Source organism: Mirounga angustirostris, unplaced genomic scaffold, assembly GCF_029215605.1.
Source record: "Mirounga angustirostris isolate CCGP_5_RB_7025 unplaced genomic scaffold, mMirAng1.0.hap1 SCAF_15, whole genome shotgun sequence".
Taxonomy (NCBI): domain Eukaryota; kingdom Metazoa; phylum Chordata; class Mammalia; order Carnivora; family Phocidae; genus Mirounga; species Mirounga angustirostris.
This window is the reverse complement of record NW_026991723.1, coordinates 5043483-5060050: the sequence shown is the minus strand read 5'-3', so window position 1 is coordinate 5060050 and position 16568 is coordinate 5043483. Positions and strand designations below refer to the sequence as shown.

Here is a 16568-nt window from a genome sequence, read left to right as displayed (position 1 = left end):
TCATTCTGCCTTGCTCTCGGGCACATTTTCTCTAGGGGAGTGGTCGGTCCCCTGTGTCAATCAGGCAGCATGAAGACTCTGAAGCTTGGAGTGAAAGATTTTAAGAGGTATCACCGTGTGGATCTGAACCCTGCCTGCTCTAGAAAAAAGATTCTTCCCAAAACCATGGTAACTGGACTCACGCTATCTACTTCTATTCTGCCTCATAATATCTAAGCATCTGAAGTGAACTGGCTTCATCTCCCTAAGTGATCTGTTATTATCTAACAACCATGTCGATGTATTAAATTATTCAGTAATTATACCCTCTGTTTACTTCGAACAATCTACAGGTGCAATGCATTGTTTACCAGATGAGTTTTATAAATCGGCAACTCTTCTTCGTTCCACTTATAAGGTGTGTTTTAAAAGAAATTTCCTTAAATGCTTTGCAAATGATTATTCAAGCAAATTGAAAGTCAAAAAAATATATATACATGAAATGTCTCTTGGTAATTTCAACGTATCCTGATTTTTAGTTGAATTTTTTTATACGTGCAATAAATGTTTTGCTACCACAAGGCAAGTGATTAACATCTGCAGATGATGGACTTAATTAATGTTCAGAATAAGTTTAAATGACTAATCAACTGAGTAATACCTTCCATGTGCATCACTCATTTCCTTGACAGGAAAGACCCTTTGAAAACCTGAAAAGTAGCTAATGGCAGCCAGGAAAGAAGTACAGTAATGGTTCTGGCACAGTGCAGACTGGATCCCTCAGCACCCTAAGGATGAGACCTGGCATCCATGAACATAGTCCCAGCAAGTGGCCAGGCAAGAGTCACAGAGCAGAGTGATCCTAGTAGGGACAGAGGGGGCAGAGCGTGGGCGGAGAACTGATGCCATTCTATACTCTATGGATTGTCTGCCCTTTAAAACTCTGCCTATTTTGAAGAATGAAGAAAATCCTGGAGAGGGGGTGGGGCAGGGCAGAGGGATTTTTCTCCCTTCTCACAGAAGAAGAAGATCAAAGTAATGTTCACTTGCCCAGGGATTTTGCAAAATACAACATTCTTTTATAAAATATGGCCAAGTGTCAAGTGTGTCAAATTAGATTGGCCCCCATCAATAGCACACCTAGCACCATCTACTCTGATGGCCACAGAGACAATATGGATCGCTTTCCCAGACATGCTGGTATTTTGTCCACTCATGCTTATATTTCTACAAATACATAAATATGCTCGTAACCACCTAGAGGAGTGTCCAGAGGGACAGACACAAAGTGATAACAGTGGTTACGTTTGGGTTGGGGCTGGACCTACCTGGGGACCAAGGGTAGAAGAGGAAACCCTAGGAAGACACTTGCTCTACATGTGAATGCAGACTCACTCACTGGGCACTTACACCAAAAACTAAAGGTCTCTGATCCCTTACTGTGGATTTGGAAATATCTCACCTTCATTTTGGTATACAGTTAAAGAATCACAGTGAAGTCCATTCAGTTATTAGACCAAATCAAATTATTAAGGCCATAAGTGAAAGACCCTTTATATAACACCTGTGAATTTTTAAATCAGAGTTGTTTGGAATGATGTTTAAATCAGAGTTAATGATAACACTTTAGCAATCATTCCTTAGTCATTAATATTCAGTAGGTATCTGCTCTGTGTAAGACAACTTGTTAGATATGATGAGGAGACACTGTAAGTAGGAGGCCACCCCCAGTCCTAGCTGCAACTCTAGACCAGTCACTCAGCCTCAGACTTCCCAGAAGTCCAGCTACTTCCAAATAGAGTTATCTTGGCAAGTTCTTACCTGGCACCATAATAGTAAATAGAGATGCGGGTAGAATTGCTCTGGGTGAACGTATGGGATTTTTAGGGGGGGGGTGAGTCACCTCCCTTCGCCTGAAAGAAACTCCTGGCTCCTTTGTGGAACCCCCTGAGCTGGGGACCAGGTCTTCTCATCCCAACACTGATGCCTGCTTCCCTGGGGTTCAGTTCACATAAGGTTGGATACATGACAATCCGTTCTTTGCTCAGTGAATTTTCATGTCATGCTATCTCTCTAAAGACCCAGAGAGAGGAGACGTGCTACAAAAGAAGGGACTCAGAAATGTCGGCAGTCACTCTGGAAAACAGTATGGAGGTTTCCTCAAAAAGTTGAAAATAGAGCTACCCTATGACCCAGCAATTGCACTACTAAGTATTTATCCCAAAGATACAAATGTAGTGATCCAAAGGGGCACCTGCACCCCAATGTTTATAGCAGCAATGTCCACAATAGCCAAACTATGGAAAGAGCCCAGTTGTCCATCAACAGATGAATGGATAAAGAAGATGTGGTATATATACACAATGGAATATTACTCAGCCATCAAAAAGAATGACATCTTGCTATTTGCAACAACGTGGATGGAACTAGAGGGTATTTGTCAAGTGAAATAAGTCAATCAGAGAAAGACAACTATCATATGATTTCACTCAAAATTGGAATTTAAGAAACAAAACAGGAGCATAGGGCAAGGGAGGGAAAAATTAAACAAGACAAAATCAGAGAGGGAGACAAACCTTTAGAGACTCTTGATCATAGGAAACAAACTGAGGGTTGCTGGAGGGGAAGGGGTTGGGGGATGGGGTAACTGGGTGATGGACACTGGGGAGGGCACATGATGTAACGAGCACTGGGTGTTACATGAGACTGACGATTCACTAACTTCTACCTCTGAGACTAATAATACAGTATATGTTAATCAATTGAATTGGAATAAAAATAAATAAACTTTTTAAAAAAGAAATGTCGGCAGTGATACACAAAAAAGGAAAAAGTAGAGTAAAAACATAAACAACAAAAGCCAATGATTAGAAAACAATGAGGATCTCGGGGCTCTGTCATAAACTTCTAGTAGGTAATGAATTAGGGGTCAATAAAGTTTGGCTAGCTGTGAAATTGAGAAAGTAATTCTTCAGGAAAGAGACTTGTGTTCAAGGTGGAAGAAATGGGATGGAGAGGGGGTCGAGAGCTCTGGCTGGCAGCTGTGTCACCACAGTCGAAGGAGCTGACCCCTCTCTTTCCTCAAGCGTACAGTGTGGAAAATAAAGCACTTACCTTCTAGGGCAGGTTTGATTAAAGGAGTTGAAACATGCAGAACTAGAGGGAACTAGGATCCCACAGGCACGGGGCAAGTTCCCAGTGTGTTAACCACCACCAGCATCAAAGAGCATCAAGATTGCCAGGGACCTGAGCATTTACTTGTGCTCCTCTGGAGACTCTCCTCGTTTGATTTTATAAACACTGACAATCAGTAATTTGTCCTCTTTACTTTGGCAGACAGGACTTGAGAACCAAAGTTGGGTCCAACTCAAGGAACAGAACAAGTAACACCATCATGTCATCTAGATTGCTTTTTGTATTTTGGGGGGGGTGTTGTTTGTTTTTTCACTTTTTGTTATATTTTATCTTCCTATACTTATTTTCCTTTGCCTGCTATTTTTTTTTTTCATCCTATTTGGTACTATGGATTTCTGCAAGCTGCCTTAACATCACTAGGAAATAAAATTGATTAAAAATAAACCAGACAAGGGCACCTTGTGGTTCAGTTGGTTAAGCGTCGGACTCCTGATTTTGGCTCAGGTCATGATCTCAGGGTCGTGAGATCGAGCCCCATGTTGGGCTCCACACTGGGCTGGGATTCTCTCCCTCCCTCTCCCCCGGCCCCTCCCCACCTCTAAAATAAATAAATAAACAAACCAGACAAAAATTAGTCTCTAAAATACCTACTGGTTCTTGTTGTTGCTTTCTAGCACACAGCTGCACAGATACAGACACATAGGCACCAAATCAGAAAGGGAAAATAGAACTGCACGGAAATCCGAACAGTGAGGCGTGAGGCTTACGGGAATGGCAGGTCGCGCCTGTGTAGCCAGTGTGCGCACAGTCACAGGAGAAGGTGTCCCAGGACTGGGAACATTCGCCCCCGTGTTCACAGTAGCTGGGCAAACACCTACAAGAAAACAGATACACCTGCTATTTCCCACATTCGGTCAGGAGAAAATGTGTATCTTAGCGCTAACCTGCTACACTGAAACATGGTACTGACAGTGCTTTCAGGAGAAAAATGAGACCATGAACAAAACCCGCTGGGTCTGTCAAGAAGGTTTCCTAATGCAATACCCACCACAGACTAAGAAGCCCACCAGATGCTACCAACTGTCCTGTATTGGCAGCAGATAAATTTTCTACACATTGCATTATATCAAAAAATGTGTTTGCTTTTTCACAAATAAGGCAAGATTGGTTTCATCCATGATCAGAGAGACGAAGTGCTAGCAATGGCCACAGGCGGCCAGCCACACCTGTTCCCCTCCCTGCCTCCATGTCCTTGCAGTGGGACCTGCAGATCCTTCCACTGAGAGGCATAGCCTACTTCAGCCTGGGTTGGGCATGGGACCTGCTCTGACAAATGGGGCATTAGCAAACTGATACATCAGAGGCTAGAAGAGTGTTTGGGAAGTGAAAGACCTATACCCAGAAAACGGTAATATATTGATGAGAGAAACCAGAGATGACACAAACCAATAGGAAGACATGCTACGCTCATGGATTGGAAGAATTAGTATTGTTACAATGTCCATCCTACCCAAAGCAATCTACCTGTTGGATGCAGTCCCTATCAAAATGCCAGTAGTACTTTTCACAGAACTAGAACAAAAACATCCTAAAATTTGTACGGAACCACAAAAGACCCTGAATAGTCAAAAAAATCTTGAGAAAGAAGAACAAAGCTGGAGGTATAAGTCTAGATTTCAAACTATACTACAAAGCTATAGTAACCAAAACAGTATGGTACTGGCACAAAAACAGACACAGAGATCAATGGAATAGAAACGATAGTACAGAAATAAACCCACAATCATATGATCAATTAATCTATGGCAAAGGAGGCAAAAACATACAATGGTGAAAAGACAGCCTCCTCAATAAATGTTGGGAAAACTGGACAAGTACGTGCAAAAAATGAAACTGGACCACTTTCTTATACCATACACAAAAATAAACTCAAAATGGATTAAACACCTAAATTTGAGACCTAAAACCATAAAACTCCTAGAAGGAAACAAAGGCAGCAAACCCTTGCACATCAACCTTAGCAATATTTTTCCTAGATATGTCTTCTCAGGCAAGGGAAACAAAAGCAAAAATAAACACCTGGGACTATATCAAACTAAAAAACTTTTTCACAGTGAAGGAAACCTTCAACAAAACAAAAAGGCAACCTTTTGAATGGGAGAGGATATTTGCCAATGATATATCTGATAAGATATATAAAGAATTGATACAACTCAACATTACAAAAACAAATAAATTAAAAAATGAGCACTGAATCTGAACAGACGTTTGCCCAAGAAGACATCCAGATGGCCAACAGACACATGAAAAGATGCTCATCACTCAGCATCAGGGAAATGCAGATCAAAACTACAATGAGATATTATCTCACTCCACTCAGAATGGCTAGAATCAAAAAGACAAGAAGTAACAAGTGTTAGGGAGAATGTGGTGAAAAGGGAACCCTTGTGCAATGTTGGTGGGAATGTAAATTGGTGTATCAACTACGGAAATAGTATGGAAGCTTCCCAAAAAGTAAAAATAGAAATAACGTATGATCCAGTAATTTCACTTCTGGGTATTTATCCAAGGAAAACAAAAACATGAATTCAAAAGGGTATATGCACCCCTATGTTTATTGCAAGCATTATTTACAATAGTCAATACATGGAAGCAACCTAAGTATTCATCAATAGATGAATGGATAAGGAAAATGTGACATATATGCACAATGGTATATTACTCAGCCATAAAAAAATGAAATCTTGCTATTTGATACAACATGGAAGGACCTAGAAGGTATTATGCTAAGTGAAATAAGTCAGATGGAGAAAGACAAATACCATATTATTTCACTTGTATTTCGAATCTAAAAAAAAAAACAAACTAAACAAACAAATGAGCAAACAAAAGACAATGAAAAAAGATACAGACTCATAAATATGAGAGCAAACTAGTTGTTGACAGATGATGGGGGAGGGGAGAAGGGCAAAATATGTGAAAGGGCTTAAGAGATACAAACTTCCAGTTATAAAATAAATGACAGGGATGGAAAATACAGCATAAAGAATATAGTCAATAATATTGTAATAACTTTGTATGGTGACACATGGTAACTACACTTTTCAGGGTGACTGTTTCATAATGCATGTAATGGCTCAATCACGTTGTACACCTAAAACTAATACAATACAAGACTGTTGAATCACAGACCTGTACCTCTGAAACAAATAATACATTCTATGTTAAAAAAAAAAGAAGAAGAAGAAGATAGCAGGAAGGGAAAAATGAAGGGGGGGGAAATCGGAGGGGTAGACGAACCATGAGAGACGATGGACTCTGAAAAACAAACTGAGGGTTCTGGAGGGGAGGGGGGTGGGGGAATGGGTTAGCCTGGTGATGGGTATTAAAGAGGGCACGTTCTGCATGGAGCACAGGGTGTTATACACAAACAATGAATCATGGAACACTACATCAAAAACTAATGATGTAATGTATGGTGATTAACATAACATAATAAAAAACAAACAAACAAACAAAACTAATATAATACATCAACTGTATTTCAATTAAAAATTTAAAAAATTTAAGAAGTTAACTCAAGTTAGATCATAGACCTAAATGTAAAATACCAAACTGTTAAACTCCCAGAAGATAATGCAGGAGAAAATCTAGCTGACCTTGGGTGTGGTGATGACTTTTCAGATATGGTCTAGGAAAGAAAAAATAGATGATTTGGACTTCATAAAATTTAAAACTTAAGGGAATGAGAAAGAAACCACAGACTAGGAGATAGTCTTTGCAAAACATATTTGACACAGGATGGATATCTAAAATATAGGTAAAACTCTTAAAATTAACAGTAAGGGCAATGAACAACCAATTAAAAACTAGGTCAAAAGAGTCAAAAGATCTGAACAGATGCCTTCCAAAAGAAGATAACAAGATGGAAAACACACATATGAAAACATGCCAGACATCATTAGTCATTAGGAAAATGAAAATCAAGCCCACAACAAGATGCCACTTCACACCCACTAGGGTGGCTATAATCAAAAGATAATAACAGCTGTTGGCAGGGATGAGGAGGATTTGGGCCCTTCTACATCACTGTTTGAGAATGTAAAACGGTACTTTGGAAATCAATCTGGAAATTCCTCAGACAGTGAAACACAGAGTCACCACTGACCCCGCAATTCCGCTCCTAGGTATATGCCCAAGAGAACTGAAAACACAAGTCCGCACAAAAACCTGTACATTAATATTCATATCAGCATTATTCATAAGAGTCAAAAAGTAGAAATAACCTAAATGTCCATCAAATGAGGAATGGATAAAACAAATTGGTTATATCCTTACAAAGGAATATTATTCATCACAGCTTTGTCAATGATGTAGAAAAGATGACCCACATGAATTTAAAGGAAGATTACCTGGGTCCCCACAAGCCACACTGCCTCTCTTGCTATATAGTTAAAGTTCTAAATATAGTCCCTCAAAAGCCTCATGCAATTACAGGAGCTATGTAATTACTTATTATCCTCTGGAGCTCAATGCCTATTTCTCTCAAGGAGTCAAAGGAATGGGTAACTTTGGGTTACTTCTACTCTATACACAGCACTCCTTTGCTGTTTGGGAGAAAGATGCTGGAAATGAGCCCAATTTCTTTCAAAGGACACACATAAACACTCTCCTGCTAGGTCTTCTGGCATTTGAGTGGAAGACACCTGATTCTGTGCCAAGAACTAGAAGGTGCGCTTCTTGGGAAAACAGAAGGATGTCTCTTCACCTCCAAGGATTAGAGGGCACGTCAGTCTGCATCCAGGCCCTTCCCTTAGTGACTGTTGTCCCATGTCCTTGGCCTATTTAGGACAGTTTCCTTGACTACACACCTGAGGTCGGCTTTCTTACCCCAAACCTCCTGCTTTCCTGGCAGGACTCGGCATGCACAAGGAAGACCAGAGAGAGGTACTAGCTGTAGTAAGAAAACTAAAATGGCAGCACACTCCCACACCAGCGCGTATCTTAACCTGACTTGAACACTGCTCCACTGCCAAAGACCTGGGGTTGGTGGGAACCACAAGTCCAGCATGCTGGCTATGCTTACAAGCAGATGAGGTGAGCTTAGTCTGTACCAGTTTCTTTGGGAAGGGAGGTTATGAACCCTACACACCGTGCATGGACCAGGTCCCTTCCAGATTTAGGGCAGATGCTGGCCAGAGTTGGTGCAGAGGAGGCCAATCAGGATTGAAATAGTGCTTAACACCCTGGCGTCTAAAAAATTGCAAAGAGAACAGACTTTAGCCTAGAGGCGAGACAATTCAGGAAATTCACTGGGTACTTGTCAGAATATGGGGGTAAAGCGTGCCTAGACTTAGAGCAGGAAAGATGAAGATTCATGGTGGAAATCTGGGTGGGACAGAGGACACTGGTGACGCATTTGGTGAATGGGCAAGGGTCTCGTTCCTGAAAGATGGAACAGAAGCAGGATCCTCTTCTCTACAGTGAGAAAGAGATCCCTGCTTTGAGATGGAGACTTCAATAGATGTCACCTTTAAGATTCTTCTCAACTTTAGGATTTTGTACTTCTATGATTCTCAAAATATCTTAAGATTTAATAACTAAACCTCTTGACTCTGTGCCTCCCAAAATCATGCTTCTCCTCCATCACTATTCCACTGAGTGTGATACCACCCTTCATCCAGCTGTCCAAGCCAGAACCTGAGGGTCATCCTGACAGGTCCCTCTCCACCCCTCCATAGCCACGCAGCTCTTCAGCTTGTGATTCTATCCACCAAACACCGTGTACATCATCTATGTTTTTCTCTTCCCTACTTCAGTCAATCATCCTTTCTCACATGGGTAGGCAGCCCCTTACCTGGCCTCCTGGTCACACACCCTCTCTCTGCGGCCCACACCCAAATCATCTTCCCCTGTGGGCAGTATTGCTTAACTGTGCAAGTGGCTTCCTAGCACAAAGCCCTCAGTGATTTCCCAGGGAACCTTAGATCAATGTCCAGATTTTGAGTTGGCCACTAGGCCTCTGTGGTGTAGCCCCTGCCCAGCCAGGCAGCCTCATCTCTCGCCAGCCCCTGCTCCTTGCCCTCAGACTCCCAATTTCTACAGTAGCCATGCTCAAACAGGCAGACTCATGGCTGCACTTTGGCTTGGGCACATGGCTGTACCTTCACTGGATGTCCAGCCTCTCTCACTTGACTGATGGATCCACCTTCCACCCCAGTGTAGGTGTCTCTCCCTCCTCTCTGACAGCCTGCCTCATCCCAGCACAAATTAGGTACCCCTCCCACATGTTTCCACAACACCCCACAACTTCCACTTCGCTTTGGTCTACTAATCTCTAAAAACCAACACGTATAGTGCATGATGTTGCCTTTAGCATCCAGAAGATTAACGCTGGCCAAAGTCCACGGAAGTGGGAAAAGTGGCCCCATCGGTATAGTCCATGCCTAGAGGTATTCAAGATGGCATTCCTGTGATCTTGAAAGAAACCTGGAAAGGACCGTGTAACCTGAATTATATGACATGAAATCCTAATGTCCAAAACACAACTGGTGTAAGACACGGTCCCTCCTCACAGGAACCTCGTCCTTGAAGCCTTGTCCCCAAGAACCCACCACTGTCCCCGTGTCATGGGAGCCTCGGGAGGACAGAGCACCATGTACATGAGTCTTTGTGTGGCTCAGGAAGGTCTCCTATATCCCCAGCAGATTTCAAACATCTTTTCATAACCTGCTGTGCCACTGGGCCAGGAATGTTATTATGCATCATGAATTATTAACTCCTATGCCTGATGGATAAGAGTTACAAAATCACCTGCATTTTAATAATAAATCTCAGCTTCACCTGAGCACACCATGACTTGCTCTGGACAGGCTGGTAGATGGCTGGGCTCAGCACAGAGCACCCAGCAAGAGCCTGGCCATGGATGGCTGCTTTGTCGTATTTTTTACCTGAATCTATTTCGTGGTGCATTGAACATGGAGGTGGTAGGTATGGCCTGAAGCACTAAGGAAGAATGAACATTTCTAGTAGTGGAGAATAAGGACATGTTTTCAGATGTTAAGCCATAAAAACTATAAAAAATTCCAATTATTGACTATATCAGCCAAAGTGCCGATAGCTCTTTTCATACCCACTTACAGCATTGCCATGAACCTCAATTTCTGCTTTGAGCGGAGAAGGTAACTAATACCCTGGATCCCAGAGGTCTCCATCCATTGTTGGTACATATTTCTAAAAATCATTTTTAGGTGTGATATGGAAAACCTTTCTATTTTGGTGATATATATATAAATATATCATATATATATACCCACACACATAGGCATACTTTGTTGTTGGTTTTTCATTTTGTTTTGTTTTGTTTTGTTTTTGGCTAAAAGACCTTTATGCACAAAGGGGCAACATGCATTTCTTATGTAAGAGAAATATTGTGATTACATCATATTTTGTGAGGAAATTCCCTGGGCACTTAAGTAACTTCCTGTGAGCTTCACCACTGAATTGACAACCTGGCCCCTGACCCCTGACCCCTGACCCCTGACTCTCCTGAGCCACTGATGGCCATTCCCATGCATGAGGGCTATACCCTACCTCCAAGCAAATATTTTTGACCCCCCTCCCAATACCAAGATTCAGGATTTCAGAGCTGGCTGAAGTTATAACTTACAGATGAAGCCAGTTTCTATGCCAGCATACATTTCAAAATCTGAAAATTAGGATTCAGAGTTTTTGCCTAATTCTTTGAATCTCTTTTCTCCCCTACAAATGAATAGAATGTAAACTATACACATGAACATCTGCATTAAAGAAATCTCAAGCTCTTATGAGTTAATATTTTAAGTACTGGAATTTATGGTTTTCTAACACACTGCCAAATTGCAATGCAACTTGTAGTTTATTGGACACAACATGGAATTCCAGTTAGTGTTAAACTGGGAATAGATTTACTGCACAAAGCACTTTGCAAAGCATGAACTCTGAAGAGGGTGGCCACGCACGGACGTGGGGGGATGTCTGGAGTGTGTTCGTTTATTCAACAGGAATATAAGGCAGTCCTACTTCAGGAAGGTCAAACATAGCAGGCACAGAAAGAAATTTAATGTGTTAAAGCTAAGCCATCCCTTTTAGCCAGAAAAACTGAAAGTCAGATAGCATGACAAACAAGACAATTTGAATAAAGTTGCAATGCTTAAGGATTTTAACATGCTAGTGTTTCAAAGCTTCTCTCTTTTTTTATTGAGGTATAATTGACTTATAACATTATATTAGTTTCAGGTGTACAAGAGAATGATTCCATAGCTGTATATTTTGTGATATGATCACCACAGTAAGTCTAGCTAACATCCAGCACCACACATAGTCACAAAATTTTTTTTTTCTTGTGATGAGGACTTTCAAGATCTACTCTCTTAGCAACTTTCAGATACGCAGAACAGTATTAACTAAAGTCGTTACGCTGTGCCTTACATCCCCATGACTTACTTATTTCATAACTGGAAGTCTGTGTCTTTTGTTCGCCCATTACCTCCTTCACTGAACTGGTACAGTGCTCAGTATATGGTAACTGGGTTCCTTCCATTCTTCGTTGTGTTTACATGACTAGAAATCCCCAAAGGCTCAGCCTTTCCAGGAGGAAGAGTTACTTTTCATTCTCCACGTAGATAAGGGAGCATAGGGTACATCCCGATGACCACATGTATCTTTTAACTTACTGGTCCTTGAGATGATTCCTCATCTCTTTAGAACATTCTAACCTGTTTTGTGCAGTAGAAGAGTTTTTAAAAGTATTTATACTCATAGTATTTACACCCATCAATAATTACAGCACCACGAATAGGATCCTGTAAAAACTAAGTAGCTTGGGGACATACACAAGGAAAATTCATGACAGTGAGTCTTCTAAGAAAATATCAATTGAAAGGAGCAATTGTTTAAAATTAAAGATTGTCATTTTCTTGTTTTCAATTAATTATAACTTTTCCATATGGATTGGATATCTTGAAGAAAGAAGGGGCTAGAAGGAGGTGCTCTCTCTCAGCGGTTCATTTGTTTTTAACCTACTATCAAAAAATTGAAATCAAGAATGCTAAAATGACACGGGATGGCTTTACCTGTCCGTGAGGCTGCAGGTGTCTATCTGGAGGTCACGGAAACTCCCCAGCGCCCCCTGCTGTACTGTGATGGGGTCCACCGCCTTGTCGCCAATGGAGATGAGCCTCAGGCAGCCCTGAAACCCGGCCAGGGGACCTCCACATCCAGGGCCAGAGCTGCTGTTGGGACAGCCTGAATGAACATGGAGACACACAAAGGAGAAAGTCAACAGTCGGGAGCAAAATAGTGCACGGATTTTGTACATGCAAGTTTGCTGCCTCCTGCTGTTTGCAGACCCCTGAGGATTATTAGGCTTCCTACACGCGTTGCAAGGCTCATGCTCCTCATGGGGGGCGGGGCGGCGGTGGACGGCTGAGAACAGACGTTACTGGTTTTGGTAAAGCACAGAAATAACAACTACAGCCGGGCTTATGGACAGATGAGCCAAAGGGAGGATGTAAAATCCTATCAGTAGAGTCAAGGCCCATTTAATTTAAGCAGAATTTGATTTCTCTTTTGAAAGCGCCCAGAATAAATCACTCCTTTTAGCATGATATTAAACTATATGAACTAAAGGCTATGAGACAACAGAATCAGAAAAAAAAAATCACAGGCCTAATAGGACTTGCGAAATTTAAAATGCTTGAGAAATAATTATGTATGTGAAATTTCTACTCTTGTCTGCGTGTGTGTGCATGCACGAGCATAGTTTGATTAAAAATGGTCAAAGACATCTAAGAAGAATTTATACTTACATTTCCAGTTGTTTCTGAATGAGGCATTTTAGTCAAATACCTTTTAACATTAACACGCACACAAAATTAACAAGTATCTCAATGATATGGCAATGAAAATAATGGAGGAAAATTAGCATATGGACTATTCCATGCAAAAAGAAATGGGCTTTGATTGTTCTCAATAATAAGAGTTAAATTTTTACAAGTTCTGCTGCATTAACTAATTGGCTTGCTGTAAATTACTGTTAAATTAATTAAGGAAAGAAGCCATCAGACCGAGGTGACCCACCAAAAGCTTTAATGGCCTAGGAGAGCAAACCAGAATCTGAGCCTGTAAATGCCTCAAGGTTCTGAAATCAGAACCTAAGGACAGCCAACCTCAGACAGCCAACCAGGCTTTAAGCTATAGCCAATCAATAATTTCCTCTCTTTGTTTCCACACCTTCTCTATATAAGTCCTTCCCCTGGCTCCTGTCCACGGAGCACCCCTAACCACTTCTACTTGGGTGTTGTGTGATTTGAATCAATGTTTGCTCAAATATACCCTTAAAAATTTTAATACACCTCAGGTTATCTTTTACCATTAAAACCACAATTCCTGGACAGTGGTTTTATTTTACTCCCCTGGGTTTCCCAAGAAGACAATCCTATTGTAACAGTGATGAGCAAGGACACAGCTTTGAAATCAAAGTCAAAACCTATTGGGTTCAGAACCACCTCCTTCCCCACGTGTGGGGCCAGCAGGGTGGAGTGTGCTCTCCCACCCTCCCTTGAGTTGCCCTCTGAAGCAATCACAGGTTCTTCGATTTGAGCACGGCAAGATTCCCCCTGTACAGGAGGAAAGTAAACGCTCCAGAAAGAGAACACTGTCACTGTAAATGCTTTGGTAAAAGGCCACAATTGGAGGAAATCTATAGACACAGCCTAGTCTCCATTACACACATGCCCCTCATTTTTGGGCCTGAGGCTGAGGTTCTCCCCAGGAACTGCCCTGGCTGTGGGGAGCTGAGTCTCGCAGAGTGGTATGACTGGTGCCCACGGATGCAATGGAGTGGTCAGTGACCCACATTCTCAACTGGGACTCCCTGAGGGGCAAAGCTCCTTCAGAGCCTGCGTGGGATCTTCTGAGGCTTCTGTTGCAACTGCATCACACCTCACCTTGTCTCTGTTCATCCTCGCTGCTCTCTCACCACCCCGGGGTTTTTTTATGAGAACTAACCTCACTAAGCCACGGTACACAAATCTCCCAAGCAGAGAGCCAGCTGCCTGGGGAACCTACCTGCAGCAATGTGGGGTAAAATCACAAAGCATTCACTTAATTGAATACTTTATTTTCACATGCAAACATGAAAATGCACAGCATTTTTTAATAATTTGTATTTGATTCCAAGAAATTGTGAAGTAAATTTTATGCTTCCTGGGAAACTTATCTATTTAATTTATTCTTTGCCTTATACAATTATGTCTCATTGACATAATTTCCAGGAAAATGTCTTCTTCTAACTTGTTAGATACAAAGTCATAACTATTCATCTTTTAAAAAAAATCATTAAAAAATCATTTTCCAATCATTTAAATATTAAGGAAGTTTTTGTTAATATTTACAGCCTGGGGTTTGAGGTTATTTGATAAGGCTCTAATTTTTTTAAATGAAATGAAATCAGTAATTTCTTTCTTTTTTTAAAAAAAGATTCATTTATTTATTTGAGAGAGAGAGAGAGACATTGACAGCATGAGGGGAGGAGGGGCAGAGGGAGAGAAACTCAAGCACGGAGCCCAATGCAGGGCTTGATCCCAGGACACTGAGATCATGACCTGAGCTGAAATCAAGAGACAGATGCTTAACTAAGCCACGCAGGAGCCCCTGGAATCAGTAATTTCATAAAGATTTTACTCATTATACTTATATGTTTTTCATTCCCCTCTCTTTGAACTTTTGTTGTGAGGCTCACTGGTGCACCTTCGAAGGGTGGGGACTGAAGACAGAGCCTCCTCTTGTTCTCGCCCAACAGCTGCTAGCTTGCTGCCTAAGAATTTCCACAAAATGCATGTAGTCTATCTTTATTCTGCTCTCAGTGACTGAGGCTTTGATGCTTTGTATTCCTGACAAATATAAACCAAAACCAGCCAAGGCCTGCATCAGGTTAAACCCACTGTTGAGCACAGTGGAAACCCATAAATTAGCCTCATAGAGACTTTGACACTTCAAATGTAATGTTATGTCATAAAGAACTGCCTAACTCTCCAGTTTCCCTTTACGTTTTCCTTGTTTTATGTGAAAATATGCACATTTCAGTTTGTAAAAGAATTTCTGAAAGGTTGGATATATTTGGATGACACCTGGTATATCTTTGTATCTTATTTATAGGTGACTTGTACTCACAGTGCTTAGGAACTGAGAACATTAGGATAAAGGATCAGAAACATTAAATCAATAAACCTTTCTTTTCTCTAGATCACAAACTTCAAACTCATCTAAAATACAATACAGTATCTGGGGCACCTGGGTGGCTCAGGCAGTTGGCATCCAACTCTTGATTTCCACTCAGGTCATGAACTCAGAGTCGTGAGATCGAGCCCCATGTCGGGCTCCATACTGGGCATGGAGTCTGCTTAAGATTCTCTCTCTCCCTCTATCACTCCCCACCCATCCCTGCTCACACGTGCTCTCTTTCTCTAAAAAATTTTTTTAAATAAATAAATAATTTTTAAAAAAGTAAATGCAGTACCTAAGTATTCCTGTAAAGAACAAACCTCAACTGAATCCAGTGGTCACAAAGAAATCTTTCTCAAAGTGGAACTTTAAGAAGGAAAGGTCAAACCGTCAAGTAATTCATTGTTCCAGTTATGAGATAGAGGTCAAGAAGCAAGGGGTGCCACGGCCCAAGATGTGCCTAGACCATGAGTCATCCTTTCATCCATGCAGAAGATTGCCTGAAGCCCTGACAGTAAAATAGCAGAGGGTCATTCCTCGGTGACCTGATTCAGGATGGACAGTGAAAGTGGACAGGGGATATTTATTGCTGAGTTAATGGAACATGTCCATCACTACGGAAGGAGTCAGAAATTTGACTACCTCTGAGGATGTTGGAGAAATTGTCACTTTATGTCACGACACCAGAATGGGTCATGAGGTGAGACCTCATTACAGCCGTCATTGGCTCCCTGGTCTGCTAATGTGTCATGCACGCAAGGACACTTGAGAGATTTGGAACATAATTTAATATTCCCCAACTCTGCAGTGCAAGTGTGCTATTGAATAGTACAAAGATTCCACAAAAGGAATCCAAAAAAGGGCATCTTTCCACTACCCTCCCTGGCAGGCACCAAAACTGAATGATACAGTAGAGTGAAACTGTTGTTGGAAGAACGATTTACAAACAAAGCTCTCACTGAGAAGAAATAGAAAAGGAAAAAGGGAAACCTGCATCACATAGTGCTGACGGGACATATAAAAAGGGCCGCTAATCTGCGAGAGGACCCCCGTCATGGAAAGAAAGCCACAGAGCCCTGCTCTATGCTTGCTGTCCTGTCATCATTATTGAGATCATCTTCATTAGCTAAAGCGTCCTGGTTTGGACAACAAATTATATGGCCATCCTAACTGTAATAGGAAGACGTACT

At 41.4% G+C, this 16568-nt stretch overlaps 1 protein-coding gene across 3 annotated transcripts in view; it reads right to left on the bottom strand.

Moving 5' to 3' along the window:
• The window catches only part of LOC123850220 (contactin-associated protein-like 3), a 177395-nt gene that overhangs the window by 53966 nt on the left and 106861 nt on the right, over positions 1-16568 (bottom strand). For all 3 annotated transcript variants that reach the window (XM_064580022.1, XM_064580024.1, XM_064580023.1), the window contains exons 10-11: positions 12228-12399; positions 3882-3988 (exon numbers count right to left, since the gene is read on the bottom strand). In XM_064580022.1, the coding sequence (XP_064436092.1) occupies positions 3882-3988; positions 12228-12399 (279 nt within the window). The remainder of the gene's footprint in view (positions 1-3881; positions 3989-12227; positions 12400-16568) is intronic.